This window comes from Pyrus communis, chromosome 4, assembly GCF_041283825.1.
Source record: "Pyrus communis isolate YQ-2024b chromosome 4, ASM4128382v1, whole genome shotgun sequence".
In the NCBI taxonomy this organism is placed as follows: Eukaryota; Viridiplantae; Streptophyta; class Magnoliopsida; order Rosales; family Rosaceae; genus Pyrus; species Pyrus communis.
This window is the reverse complement of record NC_142568.1, coordinates 14447574-14473977: the sequence shown is the minus strand read 5'-3', so window position 1 is coordinate 14473977 and position 26404 is coordinate 14447574. Positions and strand designations below refer to the sequence as shown.

General features: G+C 38.2%; 1 protein-coding gene and 1 pseudogene across 1 annotated transcript; one reads left to right on the top strand and one right to left on the bottom strand.

Moving 5' to 3' along the window:
* Window positions 1–7066: 7066 nt before the first annotated feature.
* Window positions 7067–10754, top strand: LOC137721998 (protein SEEDLING LETHAL 1, chloroplastic-like; annotated as a pseudogene).
* A 6076-nt stretch (window positions 10755–16830) lies between these two features.
* Window positions 16831–19842, bottom strand: LOC137721677 (beta-1,4-xylosyltransferase IRX9). Its single transcript, XM_068460701.2, has 3 exons — window positions 18744–19842; window positions 17936–18164; window positions 16831–17247 (listed from the first exon to the last, which is right to left on the bottom strand). The coding sequence occupies exons 1-3, from the start codon at window positions 19463–19465 to the stop codon at window positions 17098–17100; spliced, it is 1101 nt and encodes a 366-aa protein (XP_068316802.2). The 5' UTR covers window positions 19466–19842; the 3' UTR covers window positions 16831–17097.
* Window positions 19843–26404: the final 6562 nt, after the last annotated feature.

Below are 26404 nucleotides of genomic sequence, written 5' to 3'. Positions count from 1 at the left end.
TTGACTGTTAACTTTGGCTTTCTTCAATCCTTTGAGCTGTATGGCCTGCATCACAACATATTAAAGATTTCTGGTTCATGAAATTCGATAAGCTTTCGTACCAAAGGTACACGGTTGTATGGAATTTCGTAAGCAAAGGTCTGAGAGAACTCATTGCTCTTTATGTAACCAATTATGTGGGTTGCGTATCAAGTATCACAACATTTTAGGAATAAGTGTAGATCTGAACGATCATTTCGCGCTTAGCAAAGGTGAAGCTTATTGATTGCGTAGCATGTTGACACTGGATAGAGCTTTGTATATACATGCTAAATGTTTAACTTTTCACAAAAATGTGTGGTTGTATAAGTTTAGCGCGGCTTATTGCTCGAAGGGCAAGCTGTAGGTAGTCTTTTGGAAACCGTAGGCTGTCTTAGTACACTCGGTAGCAGCTTGAGGGTTTTAGGGCAACTGTCCATAAGGCGTACTGCGTACTATACTGCCTCTGTCTCTGAGGTCCTGTTCCCCACGGATTAGGCCAAGAGACCAAAAATCCTTTAGTTAGCTAAGCTTTGAAAAAAAAACCATTGTGGCTACTTCTAAGAATCCCAGCACAAACCATTGTGTACCTAGTTACACCAGGGCAGCCCGACTCATCCACGTCTGGATATTTAGAGTATATAGTTTATCTTCTTGCATCGGAGAGCAAATCCATATGGGTTTTGGGGAATTAGTTTACCCTCTTGCATTGGAGAGCATGGTTGGTCCCTATAGGGTGCAATTCTTGCGATAAGTCTCTAAGAATGGCGTGATCTTCTTTTGAAATGCAGGAATGATCAATTATTGTAAGCATACAGCTAAGCCAAGTTGTAAATTACTTCTGAATTCTTCATTGAACAACTAGTGAAACAAACGATAACTTAGCTGTAAGGTAAGAACTGCATAACAATTGGATAGTTATCGGCTTGCAAGGTGGTACCCGTCAAGCTGCTTAAGTCTTTGGGCTTTAATGTAATAAGAGGTCACACATGGTACTTCCTCATATTGTAGGCGTTTCACTATTTTTTTGATCTTGTTGTCGTTCATGGTGCGAGGGTGTAGCTACCCTTGCCGACTGCTCTGCTGATCTTGTACAAACATTCCTAGATAGGATCCATCTCTTTGGAGCCTTCTCTGCGGGCAGTGATGAAGGTTTTTCTTAGAACTGGATCTCTAGGTTGGAACTACCAGATCTTGGCCCTTTTGTTGTAGCTGGAGATGAATTGTTGCTGGTAGGCTGCAATGCGAGTGATGACATTCTCGCGTTCCTCCTCTGCCATATTTAAGTTTATGTCTATCTCTTTTATGTTCTACTCGATGCTTAGCAGTAAAGTGTTGATACTTGGCACGATGACATGGAGATGAATGATTGCTTCTGAACCAAATGCTAAGGAAAAATAAGTCTCCCCGGTTGCTTGTCGTTTATTTGTGCAATACGCCCACAGACATCTAGGAAGTTTGTCTGGCCATTTTTCTTTCTTATCAGAGAGGGATTTCTTGAGGCAGTTGAGAATCGTCTTGTTGGATGTTTCGGCTTACCCATTGCCTCGAAGATACCTAGGCGTGGACATATGCTGCTTGATGCCATATTTTTGGAAAAACTTTGCCAAATCTTTGCCTACGAATTGCTAGCCATTGTCTGTGACAATGGATTGAAGGATGCCAAATCGACAGATGATGTTCTTCCATATGAAGCGCTCTATATTCGCTTGAGTAGTGATTGTCATAGGCTCTGCTTCCACCCACTTGGTGAAGTAATTAGTTGCCATAATCATCATGGCCATACCCCCAGTAGCGAGCGGCATTGGCCCTACTAGGTCAATTGCCCATTGCATGAACTGCCAAAGATTTGTATGTGTGTTTAGTTTGCCAGCAGGCAGTGCTGGTACCGGCTTGTAGCATTAGTAACTGTCGCATTTTTGTACTAACTCCTTAGCATCTTGATACATAGTAGGCCAGTAATAGCCTATATGAAAAGCTTTATGTGTTAAGGATCGGTTTCCGGAGTGATTTCCACAAACGCCTTCTTAGATTGAACTCAGAACATTTAGGTTGTCGAAAGGTGCTATGCAGCGGAGATGTGATCCAATGTAGGATCTTCGGACGAGAATGTCGTTCCACATGTAGTAGTGTACTACATTTGTTTGGAGTTTTCTAGGCACCAATCTTTCTATGGGGAGTGTGTTATTGACCAGGTAGTCTATAATGGAATCTTGTTAGTTTGAACTTGTACTAATCTATGACACTTCAGCTGATGGCTCTGCCTCTATGCTTGGTTTGTCCAGATACTCCATCGGAATAGAACGTTTGAGTTGGTGGTCGAGGTCGAAGCCTAGGCCGGCTAGCACGTCTACATGGGCGTTGTCTGCCCGCAGAACTTAAGTGAGAGTGAAGTCTGAAACTCTTTAAGCTACTTTCGTACCTTCTCTAGGTATTGTGCTATCTTCGGATGCTTTGTTGTGTACTCCCATATAATCTGGCTGGTGATTAGTTGGGAATCAAAATGAATTGCAAGCTTTTTCACCGCCACGTTTTTTGCCATTCGGAGGCCTACTAGTAAGGCCTCGTTCTCTACTTCATTGTTAGATGCTTTGAAGCCTAGAGTGATCGTCTGCTCAAGCATCAAACTGTCTGGGGTGATAAGGACCACGCTTGCTCCCAAACCCTTATAGTTGGATGCACTGTCGACGTGCAAATGCCAAAAGTCTCCCTTATGTGAGGTCAGCATGGCTATGGTGTGCTCGGTTGCCTTCGAGGAATCGTTAGGTCACACTGTTGCGTCGCCTAGGCTAGGCGTGAATTCTGCTATGAAATCCGCCAAGGCTTAGGCCTTTATCGTCGTGTAAGGTTGGTAAACTAAGCCGTATTGACCAATCCAACGCCCATTTCATTACTTGTTGAAAAACATCTAGACCATTTAAGATTGATCGTAGAGGATACTGAGTCATGATGATGACTGTACGAGCTTGAAAATATGGTCTAAGTTTCTAAGCCGCAACAACTAGCACTAAAATCAATTTCTCGATCTTCGGATATCTGGTTTCCTCATCGAGAAGAGCTTTAGAAGTGTAGAATATTAGCAGTTAGGCCTCCAACTTTTCTCATATGAGGGCAGAGCTCACTGCTACTTCTGAGACTGCTAAATAGATGTATAAGTCATCTGCTCCTTCTAGCTTAGATAGTAAGGGATGTGATGTGAGATATTTCTTCAAGTCTTGGAAAGCTCTTTTGCACTCATCATCCTATTTGTCTCATTATGCCCTTTTGATTGCTTTGAAAAAAGGCTTGCATCGATCGATAGATCGCAAAAGGAAGCGGTTGAGTGCGGCTACTCGTCTGGTTAAGCCTTGGATTTCCTTCAAGGTAGTTGGAGATTTCATCTATAGGTTTGCTTGGATTTGCTTGGGATGTGCTTCGATTCCTCGTTGGGTTACTAGGTACCTTAAGAATTTGCCTGAAGATACCCTAAATGTACATTTGGCAAGATTAAGCCTATCTTGTACTTTCTAAGGATGTCAAAAGTTTCCGCCAAGTTGCCAATGTGGTCTGATCGTTGCTTACCCTTCACCATAATATCGTCGACGTAGACTTCCATGGTTACTCCAATTTGCTTCTTGAACATCATGTTTACCAGTCATTGGTAAGTAGCTCCCACATTCTTGAGGCCAAAAAGCATGACTTTGTAGCAATAGGTGCCTTGCTTGATCACAAACGCGGTTTTCTCCTTGTTGGGCTCGTGCATCGTTATTTGGTTGTCACCAGAGTATGCATCCAAGAAACTGAGCAGTTGGTTTCTGGAAGTTGAATTTACTAGTAGATCGATTCGGGGAACTGGGTAAGGATATTCCGGGCATGCTTTGTTGAGGTTGGTGTAGTCTAAGCAAACCTCCATTTGTCTTTCTCTTTCTTTATGACTAGCACGACGTTAGCAAGCCATGTTGAATGTGCTACCTCTTCTATGAATCCAGCCTCCAATAACTTGTCGATTTTTGTTTCGATGATTGTCACTCGTTCAGGTGCAAGATATCTTCTCTTTTGGATCACTGGTTTGGCAGCGGGGTTAACGTGTAGCTTGTGGCAAGCTATCTTGAGGTCAATGTTGGGCATGTCAGAAGGTGACTATGCTAAGATGTCACAATTTTCCCTAAGGAAAGTCATGAGTTCCTCTTTTTCTTTCGGGCTCAGACTTGAGCTGATTCTAGCAGTCTTCTCCAGCTGCTGAGGATCAAGAATGATGTGCTCGGCGTTCTTTTTAGGTTTCCATCCCGTCTTGTTTACTGGTGCATTGATTTGGACACCAGCTTCTTGACCCATCTGCTGTGATTATTATTTGGTAGCTTCATTGCCCCTTTGGACCTTGGTAGCCTCTACGGGGGTAAAGATCTTCTTTGTTTCCTTCAATACTTGCATAATGCATCGTCGAGATATGGCCTAGTTAGACTTGATTTCTCCGACTCCTTATCCCGGGATATGGAATCTGATTTTTTGATACTTGATAGAGGTTATGCCATTCAACTTTATTAGCCAAGGTTGCCCTAAAATCCCATAGTAGGGAGATGGGTCGCTTACTATCGTGAACATTTTCTTTGAGACAACTAGCGGTGTTCTCACATCAAGTGTAATGTTGCCGATGGTAGTCAAGGTGTGTTCATTGAATCTGGTGAGTACCTCTGCTTGGCCCATGATTGTGTTTTCTAAGCCCATCTTCCGAATTACTGAGATATGAAGTAGATTGATTACACTTCCATTATCAACCATCATTCTGTCGACTATAACGTGGGCTAGTTGGATAGATATCACTAGTAAGTCGTCGTGTGGGAAATCGACACCTTCGACATCCTGCTCGGTAAAGCCAACAATGGGTCCAGGTTGGGTGTCAACTGTTTGGATCTGGAAGACTAATAAAGCCTGCTAGATCTTCTTTTTCTTGGAGTTGTTAGTGGCTCCCCCAAGTGCTCGGACTCAGCGAAAATGCCATTGATCTGAATTATCTTGGTTGGTTGCTTTTAGTCTTTGTTTGCATTCCTTTTAGGTTGCGTAGCTGGCTTTTCCAAGTATCCATCGACCTTGTCTTTTTTCACCAACTTCTCTAGGTATTTTTCCAAAGTGTAGCAGTCGTAGGTTGTATGATCGGGACCTCGATGAAATGCGCAGTACTTGGTGTGGTTCAACTTGGAGGTATCTTCTTTCGATTGCTTCGGTAGCTTGAACCAAATGTCGTGGAGGATTTAATGGATTGAGATAAAAAAAACTTTGAGTAGTTCATGGGCGTTGAGTCTTCTTTAGTCGGGGATCGGTCTCTGTGCTTAGCCTCATGCCTACTTTTGTTGTTATACTGTTTCCCGTCTTCATTCTTTTGAGCTATTGCCAATTCTTTTTTAGGCTGCTCAGGTGTCTTATCTGCTTGTCGAGCCTCGCTCCAAAGTGCATGCTTATCTGCCATAGTGAAAGGGTCTACCAGAGTTAAATATTCTTTCATAATCAATTCTCCGAACATCGGGTGGTTTGCTAAGAGTCTTTTTACTTAGGTTGCATTAGTTATCGAGTTGTTGCATTCGACTATCTTTGCCTTCTCTGTTTTGAACCTCTTCAGATAATCGCAAAGCGACTCTTTTAGGTTCTTCTTGATGTTGAACAGGTGGTCAGACTTCTTCTTGATCGAGCGATAGAAGAAATACTCTTTGGTGAAAACCAAAGAAAGCTCATTGAAACTTTGGATGGATTATGGTGGCAAGGTGTGAAACCAATCTTCCGCCTCACCTTGTAAAGTGGTGGTGAATATTTTTCACATAAGAGCATTGTTGTTTAGATAGAGGATCATTATGCCTCAATAGTGCTTTATGTGCATCTCCAGGTCTCTATCTCCTTTGAATGATGTGAAATGTAGCATGCTAAATTTATGTGAAGGCTTTGCCTGCTCGATTTCGTCTATGAAGTGTAACCTGCTTATGTTGGTCATGTCTCGTTATAGTGCCTCGTTAGTGACCTCATTGCATTAGAAATCACGTAATCGCTCAGGCATGAACCTCTCTACTTCTTCCTGAATTTGTTTTTGTTGGGGGTAGCGGAGCTCTCAGCTACCTCCAATCATGATATACTAGTCTAAGCTGCTCTTCCATATGCTTGGCTAGTCTATGTTATGGCTGCAGTGCATATGGTACGTTCCTAGCAAGTAAGCGAATTACTCATAGGTTGCCGGTTGAACTTAAATCGGATTGTGTGACTCTTACCTCTATCCTTCGTGCTGCCTATTTCGATGTGAGGTGGAAAATGCTCTTTGTGAGTTTAGCAGCAAATGAACACTTCGCCTGGAAGGTTGCTCATGTTGATTATCAGAGTATGGCCTTAACTGTGAATGTATGCTCATCTGTGGGCCTAATTGAGAGTGCATGCTCCTCCATGTGCTAAGATGAGAGTTTAAGCTATCTTAGGGGCTTAGTTGGGAGTGTATATTACCCGAACGCTCGATTCGTGGCTGGTCGAAGGGATGCTTGCCGAGACACTGCTGAAGAGGTTCGTCGTCTACCTTTATCCTACTTCGGGACATCTCGTCTAGGGCGTGCTGCATCTCGGTACGTTGTAAAAGCTGATTCACCAAGGTCATCTAATGTGTGAGGTCACTTGTCAACTCTATAACTTGTCGGGACAAGTGTTATTCGCCATTTAGGTTAAAAGAGCTTGGATGGTATGCGTCTCCTTGAGTAGTGGAAGTGTGATGGACTCCGAACGTGAGATTTAAGTTGTCATATGTCAAATCTGCAGAGAAATATGGTGAAAATACCCCTGGTTTAATCGTTGGTCCAGAAATATGAAGCTGAATGGTTGGATCGATCTTGGACTGGTTTAGATTGCTAGGTGGGCCATGAGAGTGGGTTGGGCCACGTGTGTGGCCTGCCCCATGTGCGTTGCGTATAGGCGCTGGGCTTGGGCTCGGCTCGGGAGCGCGTTGGGCTCGCACTGGCTTTGGGCCCACGAGTGTTGGGCTTGGATAGCTTGGGCAGTGCACTGAGTGGAGGCGTGCAAGGCTTGGGCTTGCACTGCTGGGCTAATGGCTTGGGCTGCTTCAGGGGCCTGGGCCTACTGCTGCACAGTGGCGTGGGCCTGGGCTTGTGGCTGCCTTGCTGCTCTCTGCTCACTGTGGGCTTGCTACCACGAAGCTAGCCCACTCCCCATTACCATGGTGGTCCCTGTGGCTGTCATTGTGGTGGTGCTTCGTGGTGGCAAAGTTGATCCTTTTGTCATCGGGTTGAGCCTCGTGGATCGTCGTAGTGGGGCTACTTCTCATCCTCCATCATTTGATCTGGATCCTTAAACATAGGAAGTTCTGTTCATTGTGGTTTCCGAATTTCCTGCCATTGTATTTTTCTCCTACACCTATTCAAAGAATTAAAAAATTCTAAGAATAAGAACATACGAAAAATTTACTAACGAACGAGAAATGTGAAACTTTGAATGTGGGAGTCTTCTATCAAACTCTCAATGAAAGCACCAATTTATGGATACGAATTTCCACCGTCTTCTCCTTTGACAAAAATGCACCTGCAAAATAATAACACCCAAGATTAAGGCCAAAAACCTTACGCGCCCACGATGAATAAAGGGGCTTTGGGCGAAGAAAATAGTGTGTTTAGGAGTTTGTGGGTAGCAAATGGCTTGGCTTTTTGGTGGGATAATATGGCTATTTATAGGGGAATGGCCGGCCCTATTTGAAGAATAGTGGCCAGGCATATTTGGTGAAATTGTGTGAATAATTGCAAGATATTATGTGAAATAATATATTCCAATTAACATGGCAGTTAATCCTAAATTAAATAGGAAAAGTAGGAGTTACCTTTTGAATAAGGATTTGATGAGGAGTGATGAGAGGTATTTGAATAAATATCATTTTGATCACCTTTGACTCTTCCTTGATTGAGCCGTTATTGTCCATTGCATGCGCGTGGGAATTCCGGTGTACCTTAAGGGTAATTTTATCCCTTTAATCCAAATGTTCACGTGTCATCTCCGATGACCTTAAAACTCAGTTCTATCAGCCACTGTTTATAAGCACATCGGAATGAATGCCCTATTTTACTATTCCTCACTTCTTTTCTTTCTTTTTTTTTTCCACTGGCACAAGGCAAAAATGACCTTATAATTTTTTTTTGCTTTTCCTGTTTTTCCTATGTCTCTTTGACTTAGTTTGGCTACCGTTGGTTCTAATGGCTATTGCGTAAATTCGAGCACCCATTAATGGCATTTTTTGTAATTTGGGCAAGCTTCTATATATTATTTTTAGAGAAAATTGTAGCAATGGTCTCTCAACTTTAATCAAATTGGAGCAATGGTCCCTCAACTAAAAATCCATTACCACTGGTCCCTCAACTCATCAAAATTGGTAGCTATGGTTCTTTTCATCAACTTATTCAAAATGAGTTATGTTGGAATGACCATTGCTACAATTTGGGTCTCTCAACTCATCAAAAGTGTAGCTATGGTTCTTTTAGTAAAACTTCGTCAGAATTTGGTCAAAATGAGTTATGATGGAAGGAGCATTGCTACAATTGAGTTAAAATTGATGGACCATTGCTCCAATTGGGATAAAGTTAAGGGACCATTTCTCCAGTTGGATTAAAGTTAAGGGACCATAGCTGCACGTTTTGATGAATTGAGGGACCAAGGGTAATGGATTTTTAGTTAAGGGATCATTGCTCCAATTGAGTTAAAGTTAAGGGACCATTGCTACAATTTACTCTTATTTTTATGGAGAAGGAAACCTTGGTCTCTCATTTTCATTTATCCTCTTCTCTGTTAAGATGTTGCCATATGGCATCATCCTCTAGTGACTAATGTACAATGGAAATTGTAAGTTAGTTACAAGTTGTTAGAGTTAGTGGATTACTAAAAATAGAAGCTTGTAAGAGAAGAAAGAAGGTGAATGAAATATTGTTGGTATTCAGTTTAGTTATCTCTATGTGCAATTGTAAAAGACGTATATAGTAAGGTTCTAACATTCTCTCTCTAAACTAGATTTTCTCACTCTATACTCAGTATCTAACCATCCACAGTTTATAAACAGAGTAACGAAAATGACCCTTTAAAAATTTATTCATCTTTTCCTTTTTTGCCTATCTCCCACTGATCTCTCACCCTTGTCTCTCACAAAAAACCTTGCCCGCAGTCCAAGATAACAATATCGAACTAGGATTCTATCCCCTCCTCTTTTCATCCCCTTCCATCCCCTCATCTCACATTCTCTATTTTGTCTTTTTCTTTCTATAAAAAAAATTAGGGTAAAGTACAAAAAACTACCTCAACTATTGGTCTAACGACACTTTCATACCTCATCTTTTTAAAATGACAATGTCATACCTCGTCTTATTAATTTGTGCCAATGTCATACCTCCGTCAATTTTTCTGTTAATTTCCCAGTTAAATGATGACGTGGCTAGAGACGGGGCCCACTCACTAATCCAACTAGATTAAAAAAATAATTAAATATTAAAAAATTAAAAATAAAATTATTTTTTTATATATTAAATTGTGTTATCCACCTCTCTCTCTCTCTCTCCTCTCTCTTTCTCTCTCTCGTCTTTCTCTCTTCTCTTCATCCCCAAAATCCCAAAGCCAAGAAACCCTTCCCACCCGTCCCCCCTAACCTTCCTTTACCACCCTCTCTCTCTCATCTCTCTCTCATTTCTCTCTCTCGCCTATCTTTTCTCTCTCTCTAGGCAACCCTTCCCCACCTCCATCGCTGCCACCAAACAGCCCATTTTCTCCATTCCCAATCTCATTCCCAAACTCGAATCCCTATCTTCCTCTCACCATGACTCTTCCCACTACTTTCCGCCGCCGAAGAAAACCCCCCACTTCCCAATCCTCTTCACCGCCAAAACCACCGTCTCCCTCTAACTGCCACCAACCACGGACACCCCCACTCCGACTTCCAAGAAAAAGTCCTCTACCTCGACTCCATCGGCCTCAACTTCTCCCTAATTAACCACCACCCTCCCATCCTTTCCTTCCCTCTCTCCCACATCAAACCCACCGTCCACTTCCTCCTCACCTCTATCGACTTCACCTCCCCAGAATTCCGCCGCCTGATCGGCATGTGCCTCGAAATCCTCTCCTCCTGCATCGTTGAAATCGTCCCACTCCTTGTCTTCTTCTTCCGCGAAGCCCACGTCAATGGCTCCGATCTTCGCCGCGTCATCAATCGCCGCCCCAGATTCCTCGCCTGCAGCGTCAAAACTTGCCTTCGCCCCACCTTCTACTTCCTACAGAGCATCAACATTTCCCTAGTCAACAAACACACCTCCCTCATCTTCTGCAGCATGGAAGACAAGCTCCTGCCCCGAATCGACTACCTAGAAAAAATCGGCTTCTCCTGCCGCAACGCGATGTCAATGTTCCGGCAGTTCCCGCAACTGTTCTGCTACAGAAAAAAAGGGAAGAAATGGAGGTTTGATGGGATTTTGGGTTTTGATATTTGTAATGGGGTTCTGGGTTTTGAGATTTTGGGGATGCAGGTTGCCCAGAGAAAGAGAGAAGAGAGAGAGAGGTGAGAGAGAGGGTGGTGGAGGAAGGTTGGGGGAAAGACGGGTGGGAAGGGTTTCTGGGTTTTGGGATTTTGGGGATGCAGAGAAGAGAGAGGCGAGAAAGAAAGGAGAGAGGTGAATGCCACAATTTAATATAAAAATATAATTTTTAATTTTAATTTTTTAATATTTAATTATTTTTTAATCCAGTTGGATTAGTGAGTAGGCCCCGCCTCTAGCCACGTCAGCACTTAACAGAGAAATTAACAGAAAAACTGACGGAGGTATGACATTGACACAAATTCGTAAGATGAGGTATGACATTATAATTTTAAAAAGATGAGGTATGAAAGTGTCGTGAGACCAATAGTTGAGGTAGTTTTTTGTACTTTACCCAAAAATTAATATAAAATGTTGACGTCACTTAACCGTGACCGTTCATATAGAAGGAGAAGGAAAAAAAGAGGAGAGTGAAGCCAACTCCAACAATATCCTTCTCCACATTTCCTTGCAGTGAGCCAAAACCCTCTATAGAACTGTCCAAAATTTGACCATTATCTTCAATTACATTCCCCATGACAACAAACAATATGTCATACACAGACATGACTTCGACTGTGATGAAAATTATAAACTGAATATATTCTCTCCATAATTGGTCATGGACGGTGACCATTTGGTGTGAGGAAGGCGGGTGGTGTTTGGGGGATACTCGATATATTGTTTCAAGTCCCATCTCATTCGTGTGTGTGTGTTATTTTATTTTTCTTGAGAACTGGTGTTTATGTTTTGGGGAGCGTATGGAAATAATATATTTTTTCCGTCATCGTCTACACGTAGACTTATTTATGGAGATTCATCTCTCATATATGCCTAAACAAAGGTTCCTTCATCAAGAATGGTTCAACACACATCACACATCATTCCTTATAACTACTCTCGTGATTTGATTCTTCACACCAAGAGATATGTAGGGAATTCATCACGAATTCAGTCATACACCCCAATCAATCTCATTCTCTCCCCATGTCCAACGTTAATGGATGATTCTGACGAGTATTGTCACCATGTGTAGTTGTGCACAAATTTAATTCCAACATGATGTAGGGATCATTAGAATTAATAAACCTGAATTTAAGTAGAATATTTCGTAAACAACATGTAGTGGAAGGAAATGGCACAATTGAATTTTGAAGCACAACAAATAATGACTCAAAACGTATTAAAGAAATAAGAAGAAAGTATGCCGCATGATTGACTGTTTGTTCATAATGACCAGAAAACTAATTAAGAAACAGTGACAAGTCAAAATGTATTGTAACGTAACTGAGTGACATCAATAACTAAATCTGGAAAATTCAAATCTTTGACATTCATCCCCATTCATACATTGATTTGGACGTCAAAAATAGTCCAAGGATAAAAACCGCAATAAAAAAAAAAAAATGCAAAGTGCAAGCTTTAAAAGTATGCGAATCATTACACAAGAGGAAGGTTGTCTTTTTATTTTTTATTTTTTCAAATGATAGATTTTGTTAGATTAGATGTTAGATTAGCTAACGACAGATTTGAGCTCACGTCATCATACAAGGGTTCAACCCCTTTTCACCACTATAGTAAATGACAACTTTGCCAAAGGGAAGATTGTTTAGTTGGATCAATAGCTAGTCAACGGCAATCTATAAACAAAATCTTCAAGATTAAGTCTAATGATTAAGTGTGAAAATGATCCTAAATCTAATTATCTCTATATTTTTGTTCAAAAAAATTATCTCTATATTTTATGGCCAAAGTTATAATCTATATTTTTCATTGGATTAGAGTACACGTAAAGCATTGAAGATTCAACTTTATTTTTTGGTGGGTGATGCTTCCTATATTATCATGTTTTGAGATTTTGCTTTTGAAGAATTGTGTTTACGTTTTTTTTCCTTGTAAGTTCACATTGATTATCTTCAAATTGACTCACAAGTGGTGAATCACCCTGATGGTTCGGTCTTCCTCTTCCATTTATTTTCACCTCCAAATCCTTCCCTTAGCATAAATTAGTGTAGAATATTGTTTGTAATAAATAAACTGAAAATATGACTTTAACCCCTCAAATTCAAATTTTTCCATATAAAACCCAACATAATTGTTTTACTAAAATAAAAACCAGTGATTAGGATCCACCTAAGTGAATGCATTAATTTCATATTACTTTTCACATTTTACGTATTTTAGATGCCTAAAATACCCCTATTGCATATATGATGTGCAAAATTAATTCTATGCAGATTGTAAGGAAAGAGTTAATGATTTTGCAAAAAGAAAAATAAGACATTAATGTTAAAAAATTCATTGCATATTAATATCAAATATGAGAATTGTTGGCTTAATTCTATGTATCTGGCATTATGAGTTCATATATATATATTTCTTTTTTACAAAAAAAAAAAAAAACCTAATATATGTACACATAAAAAAAAAAGTAATTTACCTACCATGTACAAAAATGTTATTTGATTCAACATGTGTATAAATATATATATATATATATATGTGTGTGTGTGTGTGTGTGTGTGTGTGTGTGTGTGTTTATATAATTAGACCATATTAATTTACCTACCTACTATTTGAACATTTCCAATTATGCAAAATATTGTATACCAACAACAAAATATTGCATAAACTTAAGAATTGGATCATGCTTTTGATTTTATCTTTTACCTACAAAAAATCATATACATATTACTTTATATATTTTTACCAAAAAACATGACACACCCCGACCTAAGGAGGGCGTGCTGGCCATCACGTGAGACCCATCATAGGATTGCTCATGAGTTCCCAAAAACAAAACTGTGAGGGAATGATAAGCCCAAAGCGGACAATATCGTGCTACGGTGGTGGAGCGGGCCCAGGAAGTGATCCGCCCCGGGCCGGGATGTGACATTTGGTATTAGAGCCTAACCTTGGCCGTGGTGTGCCGACAAGGACGTTGGGCCCCTAAGGGGGGTGGATTGTGACATCCCACATCACCCTGGGAAGTGATCCTTATATGTATATTCTCATATCTACCTAGCACGAGGCCTTTTGGGAGCTCACTGGCTTCGGGTTCCATCGGAACTCCGAAGTTAATCGAGTAGCGCGCGAGAGCATTCTCAGGATGGGTGACCCATCGGGAAGTTCTCATGTGAGTTCCCAAAAACAAAACCGTGAGGGCGTGGTTAGGGCCCAAAGCGAACAATATCATGCTACGGTGGAGTTGGGCCCGGGAAATGGTCCCGCCCGGGCCGGGATGTGACTTTCCCAGAAACAAAACCGTGAGTGCGTGGTCGGGGCCCAAAGCGGATAATATCGTACTACGGTGGTGGAGCGGGCCTGGGAAGTGGTCCCCCCCCGGGGCGGGATGTGACAAAACATCCCTAATAATATATGTAATAATACATAAAAAATAATTTACCTACCATGTATACAAAAATATTATTTGATTCAAAATATATAATCTAGGTTTTCTCAAAAAAAAAATAAAAAAAAAGAACTTTTTTGTATATATATATTTTTATATAATTGGAACAAATTAATTTACCTACCTACAAATTAATTTCCAATAATTTACATCCAAAAAATTATACCCCGTGTGTAATATAATATCTCTTTTATCACTAATACATGGAGAATAATTTACCCATTACAAGAAGAAATATAATTTGATGTATGATATTGAAAAATATTATGTCATACCTATATTTATACAACAATAAAGCGTGCCAATATATGTAACAATACATGAAAAATAATTTACCTACAAGTTAGAGAAGTGTTATTTGATTCAAAATATATAATACGGATTTAGTATAATTTTTTTTAATAATTGGAACAAATTAATTTACTTCCCAATTAATGCAAAAAAAAAAAAAATATATATATATATATCACAAAAAAGGTAAATTTTTGGTATGATATGGATATAATTAATGCAATACAACAGTTCATATATTTTATTTCACTTTTTCTACAACTTTTAATTTGGAATAAATTTAGGGATTTGGGAAAGTAGCATGGGTGTAAATAAATTGTATTAGTAGGTCAATAATGTTCTGATGTAGCTGTAGATTTTAAATTTGAGCTTTTATTAGACGTTTATATGTAAATGAGTTTTTATCTAAGAATCATGAATTGTAAGAGCCAAAATCTAAAGCATCCTAAAATAAAAATAAAAAACTTCTAATTGACCCCTTTTTAAGACGTGATGGATATTATGCCACTCATTTTAATTTTGTTTGTACATAAACTGCAACGTGATCACTCGGCCTCCAACTAAGTTCAAATAATAAAAACGAAATGAAAATGATGTTTTATATGACTATCATAAAGTAAATGATGTTTTATATGACTATCTTAAAGTACGCTTTATTGTGTGAAAATGTGCCTCCAAGTTCGAAGTTTTGTTATTATAGTAAATAGCTTGAGTTCGGTATTGAGCTTGAATTTTTTAAGCACGATGGAGATTAACTTGTATAAAAAGTAAGACAAGCTTAATTTGAGCTTGAAAATATTGAACAAGCCAAATTTAAACATTGTGATATATGATTTGGCTCAACTTGTTTATAGACAATATACATGAGTCCATTACTGTATATTTCATCCAATAAACAGTTTACTTGGGCCTACTCACATCTCTGTCTACTTGATTTTAATTAAGATTCTACGCTGAAAGACCTCAGTGCAATTATAAATGTGCTTAATATATCAAACTTATAAGACCATCTTCAAAAGAGATGTCAAATTTTAAACATAAAATTTAAATTGTATGTGACACTTTGACATTTTTCTAAATTTTGCTCTCCACCCGTTATGTCAAATTAAAATATTATTTTATTATATTATTTCTTTTCATAATTTCTGTTTTATAATTACAATTTGATTACATTTTTTTATTTTATTCCATTATTTTAATTTCCTAATTTCCCAAATAGCATGTACACCAGAATGGGCATCTGAATTGATACCCAAGACATAAAAAATGAGGCTTCTGAGCTACAAAGTAATTTAAATCATCTCAATAAGTTTCATGCCTATATAACTTCAAGCCGTCTGCTTTTCTTCTTTTCTTTTAAATTGGATTCAAAATAAATTGAATCAATACAATATCGCATAGTGTCACATTCCGACCCGGGCCCCCATCACATTCTGGGCTCGACTTCACCGTAACACGATATTGTCCGTTTTGGCCCCCGACTACGCTCTCACGGTTTTGTTTTAGGAACTCACACGAGAACTTCCCAGTGGGTCACCCATCCTGGGATTGCTCTAGCGAACTCGCTTAACTTCGGAGTTCCGATAGAACCCGAAGCCAATGAGCTCCCAAAAGGCCTAGTACTAGGTTGAGATGGGAATATACAGCCAGTGAGCTCCCAAAATGCCTCGTGCTAGGTAGAGATGAGAATATACATATAAGGCTTACAAGATCCACTCCCTTGGGCGATGTGGGATGTTACAATCCACCCCCTTTAGGGGCCCGACGTCCTCGTCGGCACACTCGACCAGGGATTGGCTCTGATACAAAATTGTCACATTCCGGCCTAGGCCCCCACCACATCCAAAGCTCAACTCCACCGTAGCACGATATTATCCGCTTTGGGCCCCGACTTAGCACTATATTGTCCGCTTTGGGCCTCGACCACGCCCTCACAGTTTTGTTTCTGAGAACTCACACGAGAACTTCCGAGTGGGTCACCCATCCTGGGATTGCTCTCGCGCGAACTCGCTTAACTTCATAGTTCCGATGGAATCCGAAGCCAGTGAGCTCCCAAAAGGCCTCGTGCTAGGTAGAGATGGGAATATACATATAAGGCTTACATGATCCACTCCCTTGGACGATGTGGGATGTTACACATAGCCTCTTCCCTTTGATTCAAATGCATTGCAAGATTTAGTGGTCAAATATTCAGTACTCAAATATTGGCTGGAGAGAACGCCAAGCTTCAAAGATTTTGTGACAGAGTTGGGTTTTCTCTGAACCAAGAAACTGGGTTTTGCAGTTTGCAGATTGATATTTTTAGAGTTGGAGACGGTGTGGGAGGAAGATAAATGTTTTCAAACAATAATAAAATTAATAAAAAGTATTTAATAATTAATCAATAAAAATTTAAAGCTGCTGTCAATTTTGAAAGCAAGGGTGAAAACTGTCATTCCATGTCATGTCACATCAGATTTGGTTTTTCGATAAAAAAACAATGTTACTGCCTTTGACATCTTTTTTGGAGATGCTCTAATAAGCTTTTGGTAGTATATATAAATATAAACACCCAACAAAAGAGTACTGATCCTATTTTATTGCAAGTAGGCAAAGTTGTAATAAGTGTGATAGGGATCCTTCAATGATCATGTAAGCTATTGACTTAAGTATACTGGCGGGGTAAAATCTACTACAAAAATTTAGGGAAAAAACAAAAAAGAGAGAACAAATAAAATTATAAAGAATTACATGCATGATAAAAGAAAATAAAACAAAATGATCGAGTAATATCTCTATTTGGTACGTAATTATTTTGCCAACGAATTAATTTTCCATTTTTCATCGATTGATTTGGTGTGGTGCAGTGGCTCCTCCTGCAGCATGAAGACGAAGACACCAAAGCATGATCTTGGAGCATTCTTCTGGTGGGATTCCCTTTAGTTTTGTTTCGTCTTCAAGAACCACTTCCTTTACAAATTTGATTGAATTCTGTAGCCAAAATAGCAATTAAAAAACCTTGTTGTTAAACTTAAAAAATATATAAACATATATTCAATAGCAAAACAAGCATCCACATGCTTATATAATTCAAATAATAATTGAAAGAGAGTAACCTAATTATACATAAATACGATTAGTTCTGATATCGTATTTACTTTTATAATTTTTTTTTTGTCAATTCCATCTTTTTATCTTTACAAGAGTTTTTATATTTATTTTTTTCAAAGGCATTGTTAGTTGAATGATTTTAAAATGGTTGGAGGATGCCAACCTCTACTAAACCATTTTACTTATAATATTTAAGCATAAAATACTCTGACAGGTTGGTGTGACAGGACCCCAGCTACACCTACACCAACTTAAATAATTTGTTTTCTTCCATATATCTTTTTTCTTAATGATACTTTCCTTTTACTGTAATTTAAACTTTTTTCAGAAAAGTTATGATAATATGCGTTTGCATAGAAGCATGTCTATCATCGATGGGTGCATATTAAATTTCACACAGCTCCACTTTCATGAGGTATATAAGAGGGAAGAATGACAGATATGTGACATGCATTTTATATTATCAAATTATGAATTGAGACATTATCCTAAAAAACATGATTCTACATATTTAATAACTGTAATTTTAAAATTAACGTCAGACTATGATAAGAGACAATTCATGTACCTGATAGGAGCTTTGGAGAGATGAAGTGCGACCCCATCTCTCGGGGTCCCAAAGAATTGAACTATTGAAAGCAAAACTTGAGATATGAATGGGAAGCCTAGTCTCTGTTTCATTGTTCATTTGCTTCAAATGCCATCCTATGACTTGTGAAGAATCACATACAGGTCCTTCAATGATCACCTTCTTTCTGTTTGCTGCAAGTAGAGCAATTGGCCATGTCCCAAAAACCCTGCAAATTAATAAACAAATGAAGCACTTGACAAAAGATTATTTCCTTCAACAAATTTCTGTTTAGATATTACAATGTATCCATTTGTATATAGTGATAAATAAATCAAAATTAAATTATACCCAGTTGTTTTTATTTATAAATTTTGATTGAAAACTATACATATATAACAGTCAAGCATGCACGTAAACAGCTGTTAGCTATTGATGTGCGTATATCCCACTACGAGACTCGCAATTGTTTCAAAAACTTAGACTTACATATGCACTTTAGAATATTGGCGAAGTCCAACAAAATTCACTAATCACAACCTTTTTAGTCCGAATAAGTAATAAGGGATACTTATTTTTTCCCCTTCCGGCAATCACACCTTTCTTAAAAACTACTCGAACTTTGAAACCTCCATCCCTCCAGCTAAAGAACCATAGGTTCTTACGTTCAAAAAAAAAAAAATTGAAGATATCATGATCCATTCCTAACAGCATAAAATACTAGGTAAAATTAATTTACAACTTAATATTCAAAGTTAAAAATTTTAATCGAATGAAAGAAATAAGGAATTAAGGAATATTTACGTACTCAATTTCTCTGAGTTGGTCGAAGAAGCCAAGATCGTAAACATTAGAAAGCCCAGCAAAGTGAACAATCCCACTAATCCTGTGCTTTTCAATGTGCTTAAGAGCAATGTTCCTCTGGCGATCCCTTTCAGCTTCTGCGTCTGTAAAATTCATTCTCGAAACCAAATGCCTGTACATAATCCCCGTTCCCATCAGCACTTCGGACACTTCATTCGACTCCGTTTTCGGCGCCACCACGATCCAAAGCAACGGCTGAGGAACCAACCTTATAGTATTGGCTAGTCTTCTCAAAAACACACTTTTAAACTTAATGTCTTTCGTGCTCGTTGCCGTCGCAGTGACTATGATTATGAACCTTCTCGGCGTCACTTCGGGTTCTTTCTTTTCCTCTGCTTCTTCTTCTTGTGTGAACCTCGAGTTTTCGGAGCTCTCTTTGTGCCTTGCAGGTTCTGCTGCTGCTGCTATTGACACATTTGGTGTCTCTGCAGCTATCAAACTTCTATTAATAACATCCGGTACTATTTCTTGCGGCGGTTCTACCGACTGCGGCGGAAAGTCCAGTGATTTATTGGAGGAAACCACGGCATCGGTTCTAGCGAAAAGCGAAGCCTTATCCGTTGGAGCAAAGCCTGAGAAGAACCCCATAACAAAACACAAAGCAAAATGGACGGCAGCTTTCTTCCATAATTGGACCCTCTTCTTTGTTCTTTCCGTTGTACCCATTTCTTTGAAAAATCTATTAAATTTGGAATAATTAAGGGTTACTGGGTTTTTTGGTGGGTTTTGGCCAGTATAATATATAATGTAGGAATTTGCATGAGAAATTTTATATCAGATTGGTTTATGCTTTAAAGGTGTTAATTTATAATAAAAAAAAATTAAAAAATTAAAAAAAAGGTGAAGCTAGCTAACTTGGTTATGATTGATACTGGCAAACTCAAAGAACATTTGTTTTTGTTATGAGGTGCTTCTTCTGGTGAGTAATTTTTCTTTTTGTTAGTTGTTGCTTCAAGTAAAAGGAAGTTGAAGAGAAATGGGAAGGACTTGAGTTGCTGTCTCTGCACCAAATAGTTGTTGGGATAGAAACCCGTCAACTAATTGGCATCAAAATTCAATCGATTGCTAGATAGTGTTTGTTTTATAATATGGAGTCAACCAAACCTTATATATAAGACAGAAAGGAAAAGAAGGATAGAGTATATAAAACTGGTTCAAAGGACTGGGAGAGTCTGCATTATATTTTAGAGTTACTAAGCAATGTTCTTACAGCTTTTTTTAACATAAAAAATGGAATTAGGAGGGAATGTAAGTTATGTTTGAGTTAGAGACTTTTAAGTCTTAAAGGGGTTCTTTCTCAAAAAAAATAAAAAATAAAAAAATAGTCTTAAAGGGGTTGACAAGAGATGTTAGAAAAACATCATAGGAGTATTATAAAGGTATGTAACAAAAATTTATAAATTCTTTTAGAACAATTCTCTCATATCGAATTTCAACGATCCAAACTGTCTATTTTGTAAGTGTTGATTCATAGATCATCCTTGCAAAAATTCAATTCAATCCGAAACCATTTGCCCATTTAATTGTCACAATAAAAGTTCAATGTTTCTTAGAATATAGTGTTCGTCAATTTCTTTGAACTCAATTAGATGCCTCAAATATTTCCGATTTGGCTAATATTTTGCAAAGATCATCTATGAGGTGCACCTTAAAAAATAAACATTTCAAATCATTGAAATTCGATGTGGTATGGGTCTCACAACAAATCTTTTTTTCTCAAAAATTAGAAACCCCATCTCTTAAAGAATCTGTATACATCGCTATTATTTATTAAAAGACTGATCAGTTTCATTCGTGCAAACTTCTGTAAACGTAATTGAGTTATCTATATTCTACTAGACTCTGTTTGGGAGTGTTAGAGAAAATTTTAGAAAGAAAATAATATTAATTTGGTTGCCATCATCATGATTCACTAGTCACAACTCACAAGCTTGATAAGAACATTTTTTACTCACATAACAGCCAAAGTAACATGTGTGTCTTACAAAGATAGTTCTATTCGCATACTTGTTTTTACTTCTCACACATTTTACTTAATTTTCAATTGTTGGATCGAATAAAAAGAAGAAGATCAATGACAAAAAATTAATAAGAGGGTGTGAGAGATCAAAATGGATGTTTGAATAACTTTGTCCTTTTTTTTTCTTCTAAACAAACAATATTATCTACAATAAAGGTGAAAGGTAGGTTTAATTATCTACACTAAAGGTTCTACAATAAAGGTGAAAGGTAGGCTTAATTATCTACACTAAAGGTGAGAGGTAGGCTTAGCCTCATAATAGACTAACAATAATGTGGTTTAAATTCACTTTAGGAGAGAATCAAACATAAAACCTCTCACTTACAAATGAAGAGAAATACTATTAAACCGTAATATTAAGTGGTAACACTATCCTATTAAAACATAAAAACTCAACCGATTGCTGCCTAGGGTATAGAATTTGGAATTTCACTTCAAACATCATGTGTTATTAAATAAATACATGTATTGTAGCTAGTCTCGTATTTAAATTTAGGCTAAGTTGTAGTAAAGGTCTCTCATCTATACCACGAGCTTAGTTTTTGTCATTGAATTCTATGAATAGTTTCTCTCGTCCTTGAATTATGGCGTTGCACTAGTAGTTCTTTTCGTTAATTCCGTCAACTTTTCTGTTGAATTGAGGGATAAAACACTAATTCATCCAAAAAATATGAAAATGAATTTTAACAAGAAAACTTGGCTCCTCAAGGATTGAGGAGGAACTCCTCCTTAAAATACTTTGTGACTTATTCATAGAACTTCGTTCTTATGATCAGAACTCCTTAAGGATTGACTATACGATATCTTAGTTTTAATTGATTTTTTGCAGAGATAATCTTTATATAAGGATTTATAACATGAATAGTTCTGCTAAAAACAAAATTCTTTGAATAGGCCACAAAGTATTTTGAGGAAGAACTCCTCCTTAACCTTAAGGAGTCAAGCTCTTCTCTGTTTTTTTTTCTTTTCTTTTTTAATAAATAAATTCATTTTTTTTTCATATGAAAAGACTACTATACCCTCAAATTTGACAGAAAATAAAGCAGATTCGACGGAAGGACCATTCATGCAACACAGAGGTAAGTTAAAGAACAAAAGTAACTAATATGAGAATTCAGAGATGAAAATTAAACATGAGGGAAAATTTAAGAATATTTGCTATCACGCACCCCTAAACCTACTAATTGATTGTTGATGCAGATTTAGCTGAAAGCTCAAACTTAATAACTCACTCGTTTTTTTGTAAGCATAGTACATTAGTGGCCTCTTGTTAAGCTAAACCTGCCACGTACCCATTCCTCATATTCGAAGGAACCGTTAAACTAACCCATCATGTCAATCCTTATATATGTTTTGATTGAAAGCAACAAACACGGATGCCACCACACATTGAATACCATACAAAAGACTTCAAACTTATGGAAGACTTTTTTTTTTTTTTGGCCTTTTTGGTTTGTACATTTATTCTTAATTTGAAGAGTTTAATCTTTTAATCAGCAAGACTCGTATTTAGTTTTAAGGGGCACAGATGTAATTAAGCTAAAAATGAATGAGTACTAGTTATACTTGGTTTAGCAGGAGTTGGCGTTTGAATTAGTGAACCAGACTAAATCAAACCGAAAAAAATAAACTGAAAAAGTTGATTTTAGCTTGAACCAGTTCAGTTCTCCATTATGTTATAAAAAAACAACGTGGTCTAATACATGACTAATTTTTTTTTTGTATGGTCACACTGTAGTTGCAGAAGCATTTCCTCTAGGCTATTCTTCAGTTTTGGAACCAGAAGCCACTGGTCTTAAACGCGGTCTTTTATGGGCATCAAGACTGAGTAGAGAGATGGTGTTAGTTATTCAGATAGTTTTCTTGGCCAACCCTTATGAACAAACCAAATTTCATCGTAAATTAACCAAATCTCATCCCTCATTCAAATCAAAAATCCATTCAAAACCAACTAAATCAATTTGACTCCAAGCGCAATTCAAGAAGTTAGAGACGTTTAATATCTTGCTTGGCTAGAATGACCCTTTTACCAAAGAGGGACGATTTGTGAAGTTGAGCAGTTGGAAGATGTAGGAATTTCTGCTTTTCAGGAACCCATCAGTCCAATGTACTTGAGAGAAAATCGAAACTAAGAACTTAGGATGAACTCAGGTAGAAATAAAAGATTCATCACTTGTGTAATATCTTCCCAAAAATGGAGTATTGATGCCCAACACTGTTAGAATTCCTCTGTCTCACATTGGCCAGAAGGCTTGAGAACAAGATCTTTAAATAGAACCCTACTCTAACTAACATCGAGGCCTTTTGTGATAAAATCCCACATCTGACGGATTGAGCAGGTGGCCAAGTGGGGACAGTATCAATGTTGCTGGAGTGGGCCCTCGGCTCGTCTACCTGAAACTTAAGATGGTATCAGAGCCAGGGGACGGGCTAGTACATCCACGTGAACGGGTGGGTCCCCTTTGACCCCGTGTGAATGGGTGAGCCCCGACTTGGCTCCATGTAGGCCAAGAGATGCCACGTAAATGGGTCAGTCCCCATTAGCCCCATGCGAACAAGTGAGCCCCAGTTTGTCTCCACGTGGTTGCCGATGTGTGGAACTCCACATGTGACCCATAAAATAGGGTCTCACGTACGAGAGAGTGTTAGAATTCCACTGTCCCACATTGTCCAGAAGGCTTGAGAACAAGCTCTTTAAATAGAACTACCCCACTCTAACTAACACCGAGGCCTTTTGTGATAAAACCCGACACTTGACAAATTGAGCAGGTGGCCAAGTAGGGACAGTATTGATGTTGTTGGAGTGGGCCCTCGGCCCGTCTACCTGAAACTTAAGAAATGCCTCTATAAAAGTGATGTCATGGTTGTATCAAGAGGGAGATTCAATCTCAGGTCAATCATCTTCTCACCTGAGCTAGTGAGCTTTGAAGCACTCCTCTCACGACCATATTTAAAAGCCTTAACCACGATAAAAATCTCATACAAACACCTTATAGATCTCAAGTATGGTAGCAAAAATCCGCCATTTTCAGTGTTGATGAATTTGTACCTACAAAACAATTAACATTTTTTATCAAAGACCAAAGCCACACTCACCTATGAGGCGGGGAGGGGGGTTGGCCAATGATCTCCGATCTTTGAAAAGATGAAGTGTTTATGACCTGTACGCGTGGCAAAAAACTTACCAAAATTTTGTGGAGATAGGTGCATTTATTGGGGGTGTGACCGGTCATACGGTTAGGGTTAGGGTTTGCCCTACACATGGCAGCATCACGTTGGCCAAGGTGTGTCACCTGTTGTATGAATAAATATAGAATATTTCCAAGATATTAATTAGCAGATAATGCCTGAGGATGATGACGGAAGTATTTATGATTGATTGCGAGATGCATTCCTTACTTGATAGAGTTGATCTTCAATTGAGAATGTATTAAAGATAAGATTTAGTAATTAATCCTAGCTTTAACGCTTTTAACTTTTCCACGCCACGAGCACAGGGGCTTTGAGCAGTCATAGTCAGCTGTTCATGGATGTAGAGCTGCGCATTAAAGTATTTGAGAGTCTTGCCCATTAAATGAAGGTATTTTTGTCTTTATTGAAAAAAACTCACGTGTCATCTTCCAGATTTTTAGGATTATTTTTTGATTCACATCAAGCACAATCAAACTTAAAAAAAAAAAAAAAAAAAAAAAAAAAATCTCCCTTGCTAAACTTGTAGATGCTTAGATTCAAGCCAGTCATTAAAGATGAATTTTTCATTTCATTAGTCACAGAAGATGATTCTCTCCAGATCCACTTTGTAGAGATCTTAGGGATCCCCACATCCTAGTCATTCATCGTACATCGTGTGACCAGTTTTCGTTAGGTACTATTTGTGTTTAATTTTAAATAAAAAGTCAAATAATTTTTGATCAGACGATGCACGATAAATGACTAAGATGTGAGGATCCCTGGAATCCCCGCAATTTGGATCTTGATGAGATCCAAATCCATTAGTCACAAGTTGCCATGAAATATCATCAAGGCATCGTCAATAGGGAGAGGATCCTCTCCAGAGCCGGTTCCACCGGATCCTCCTCTTTCCTATTCTTTCTTTGCACTTTTTTGGCCCACGAAGTCGGCTTCGTGCTCCCCTGAAGTGGGCGTCGATCGGAGTCGGCGTCATGGCCTCCCTAGAGCTAGTTATCAGCAATGGCGTAATAGTCGTCACTGACTGTGTGGTTTTGAAGTTTTTCGATAACTAGCTCCAGGAAGGCCATGACGCCAACTCCGACTGAAGCCCACTCCGGGGGAGCACGACGCTGACTCCGGGGGTCGAAAACCTACAGAGAAAGAAGAGGAAGAAGGAGGATCTAGTGGAACCGGCTCTGGAGAGGATCATCCTCCTCGTCAATACACACACATGCTTTATTTTACTTTGTTTTTTGGCCTAGCGTTGGAACCCTCAACACACCCACTTTGGCAATAAACAATAACAACCTACAGTTGTTAATCATTGAATTTGTTTTGTAATCTTTGAATTTGTTATGTGAGTTCGAAGTAATGCTAGGGAAACCATCTATTTAAACAGTATTTTGTAAACCATATGAAGTTGTTGTTGATGATTAAATTATCACTTAAATATTGATTAACGTGATTATTACCAATTAGTGAGTCTGACACGTCACATAATTTGTAGAAGTGATCCAAAAAATTAATTTACCTAACATTACTTGTAAATTTGTGTATGAGAGTTGATTTTTAAGTTTAGACTTCAAGTGATTAGAACAAACTCAACAAAAAAAAAAATCAAATGGGCTAAAGCCTAAACCAAGTAGAACTCGTCAAGCCAAACTAAAACCAAGCCAAACCGGTCATTTACTTCAGCTCATTATCGATTTTGCCAACAAATCGAATCGAATCATATCGTATTTAAGATTGATTGTGGGAGGCATTCCTTACTTGATAAAGTTGATCTTCAATTGAGAATGTATTAAATATAGAATTTAGTAATTAATCCTACCTTTAATGTTTTTAACTTTTCCACGCCATGAGGAGGCAGTTGTAGTCAGTTATTCGTGGATGCAAAGCTGCGCATAAGAGTATTTGAGAACCCTACCCATTTAATGAAGGTAATTTTATCTTTATTGAAAAAAGCTCACGTGTCGTCTTCCAGATTTTTAGGATTATTTTTTGATTCACATCAAGCACAATCAAACTTAAAAAAAAAAAAAAAAAAAAAAAAAAAAAAAAATTCTCTCGTGCTAAACTTGTGGATGCTTAGATTCAAGCCAATCATTAAAGATGAATTTTTCATATCATTAGTCATGGAAGAGGATCCCTCTCCAGATCCACTTTGTAGGGATCCTAGGGATCCTCACATCCTAGCCGTTCATCGTACATTATGTGGCCAATTTTCATTAGGTACTATTTGTGTTTAATTTTAAATTAAAAAGTCAAATAATTTATGACCGCACGATGCACAATGAATGATTAAAATGTGAGGATCCTTATAATCCCTATAATTTGAATCCGGATGAGATCCAAATCCATTAGTCACAAGTTGCCATCATATATCATTAAGGCACTGTCAATACACACACATG

Coding starts and splice junctions, on each gene's coding strand:
- LOC137721677 (XM_068460701.2), bottom strand. CDS start 19,465: ATGGGTACAACGGAAAGAACAAAGAAGAGGGTCCAATTATGGAAGAAA. Junction 18,165..18,743: donor GACCAACTCAGAGAAATTGA/GTACGTAAATAT, acceptor ATTAATTTGCAG/GGTTTTTGGGACATGGCCAA. Junction 17,248..17,935: donor CTCTCCAAAGCTCCTATCAG/GTACATGAATTG, acceptor TTTTGGCTACAG/AATTCAATCAAATTTGTAAA.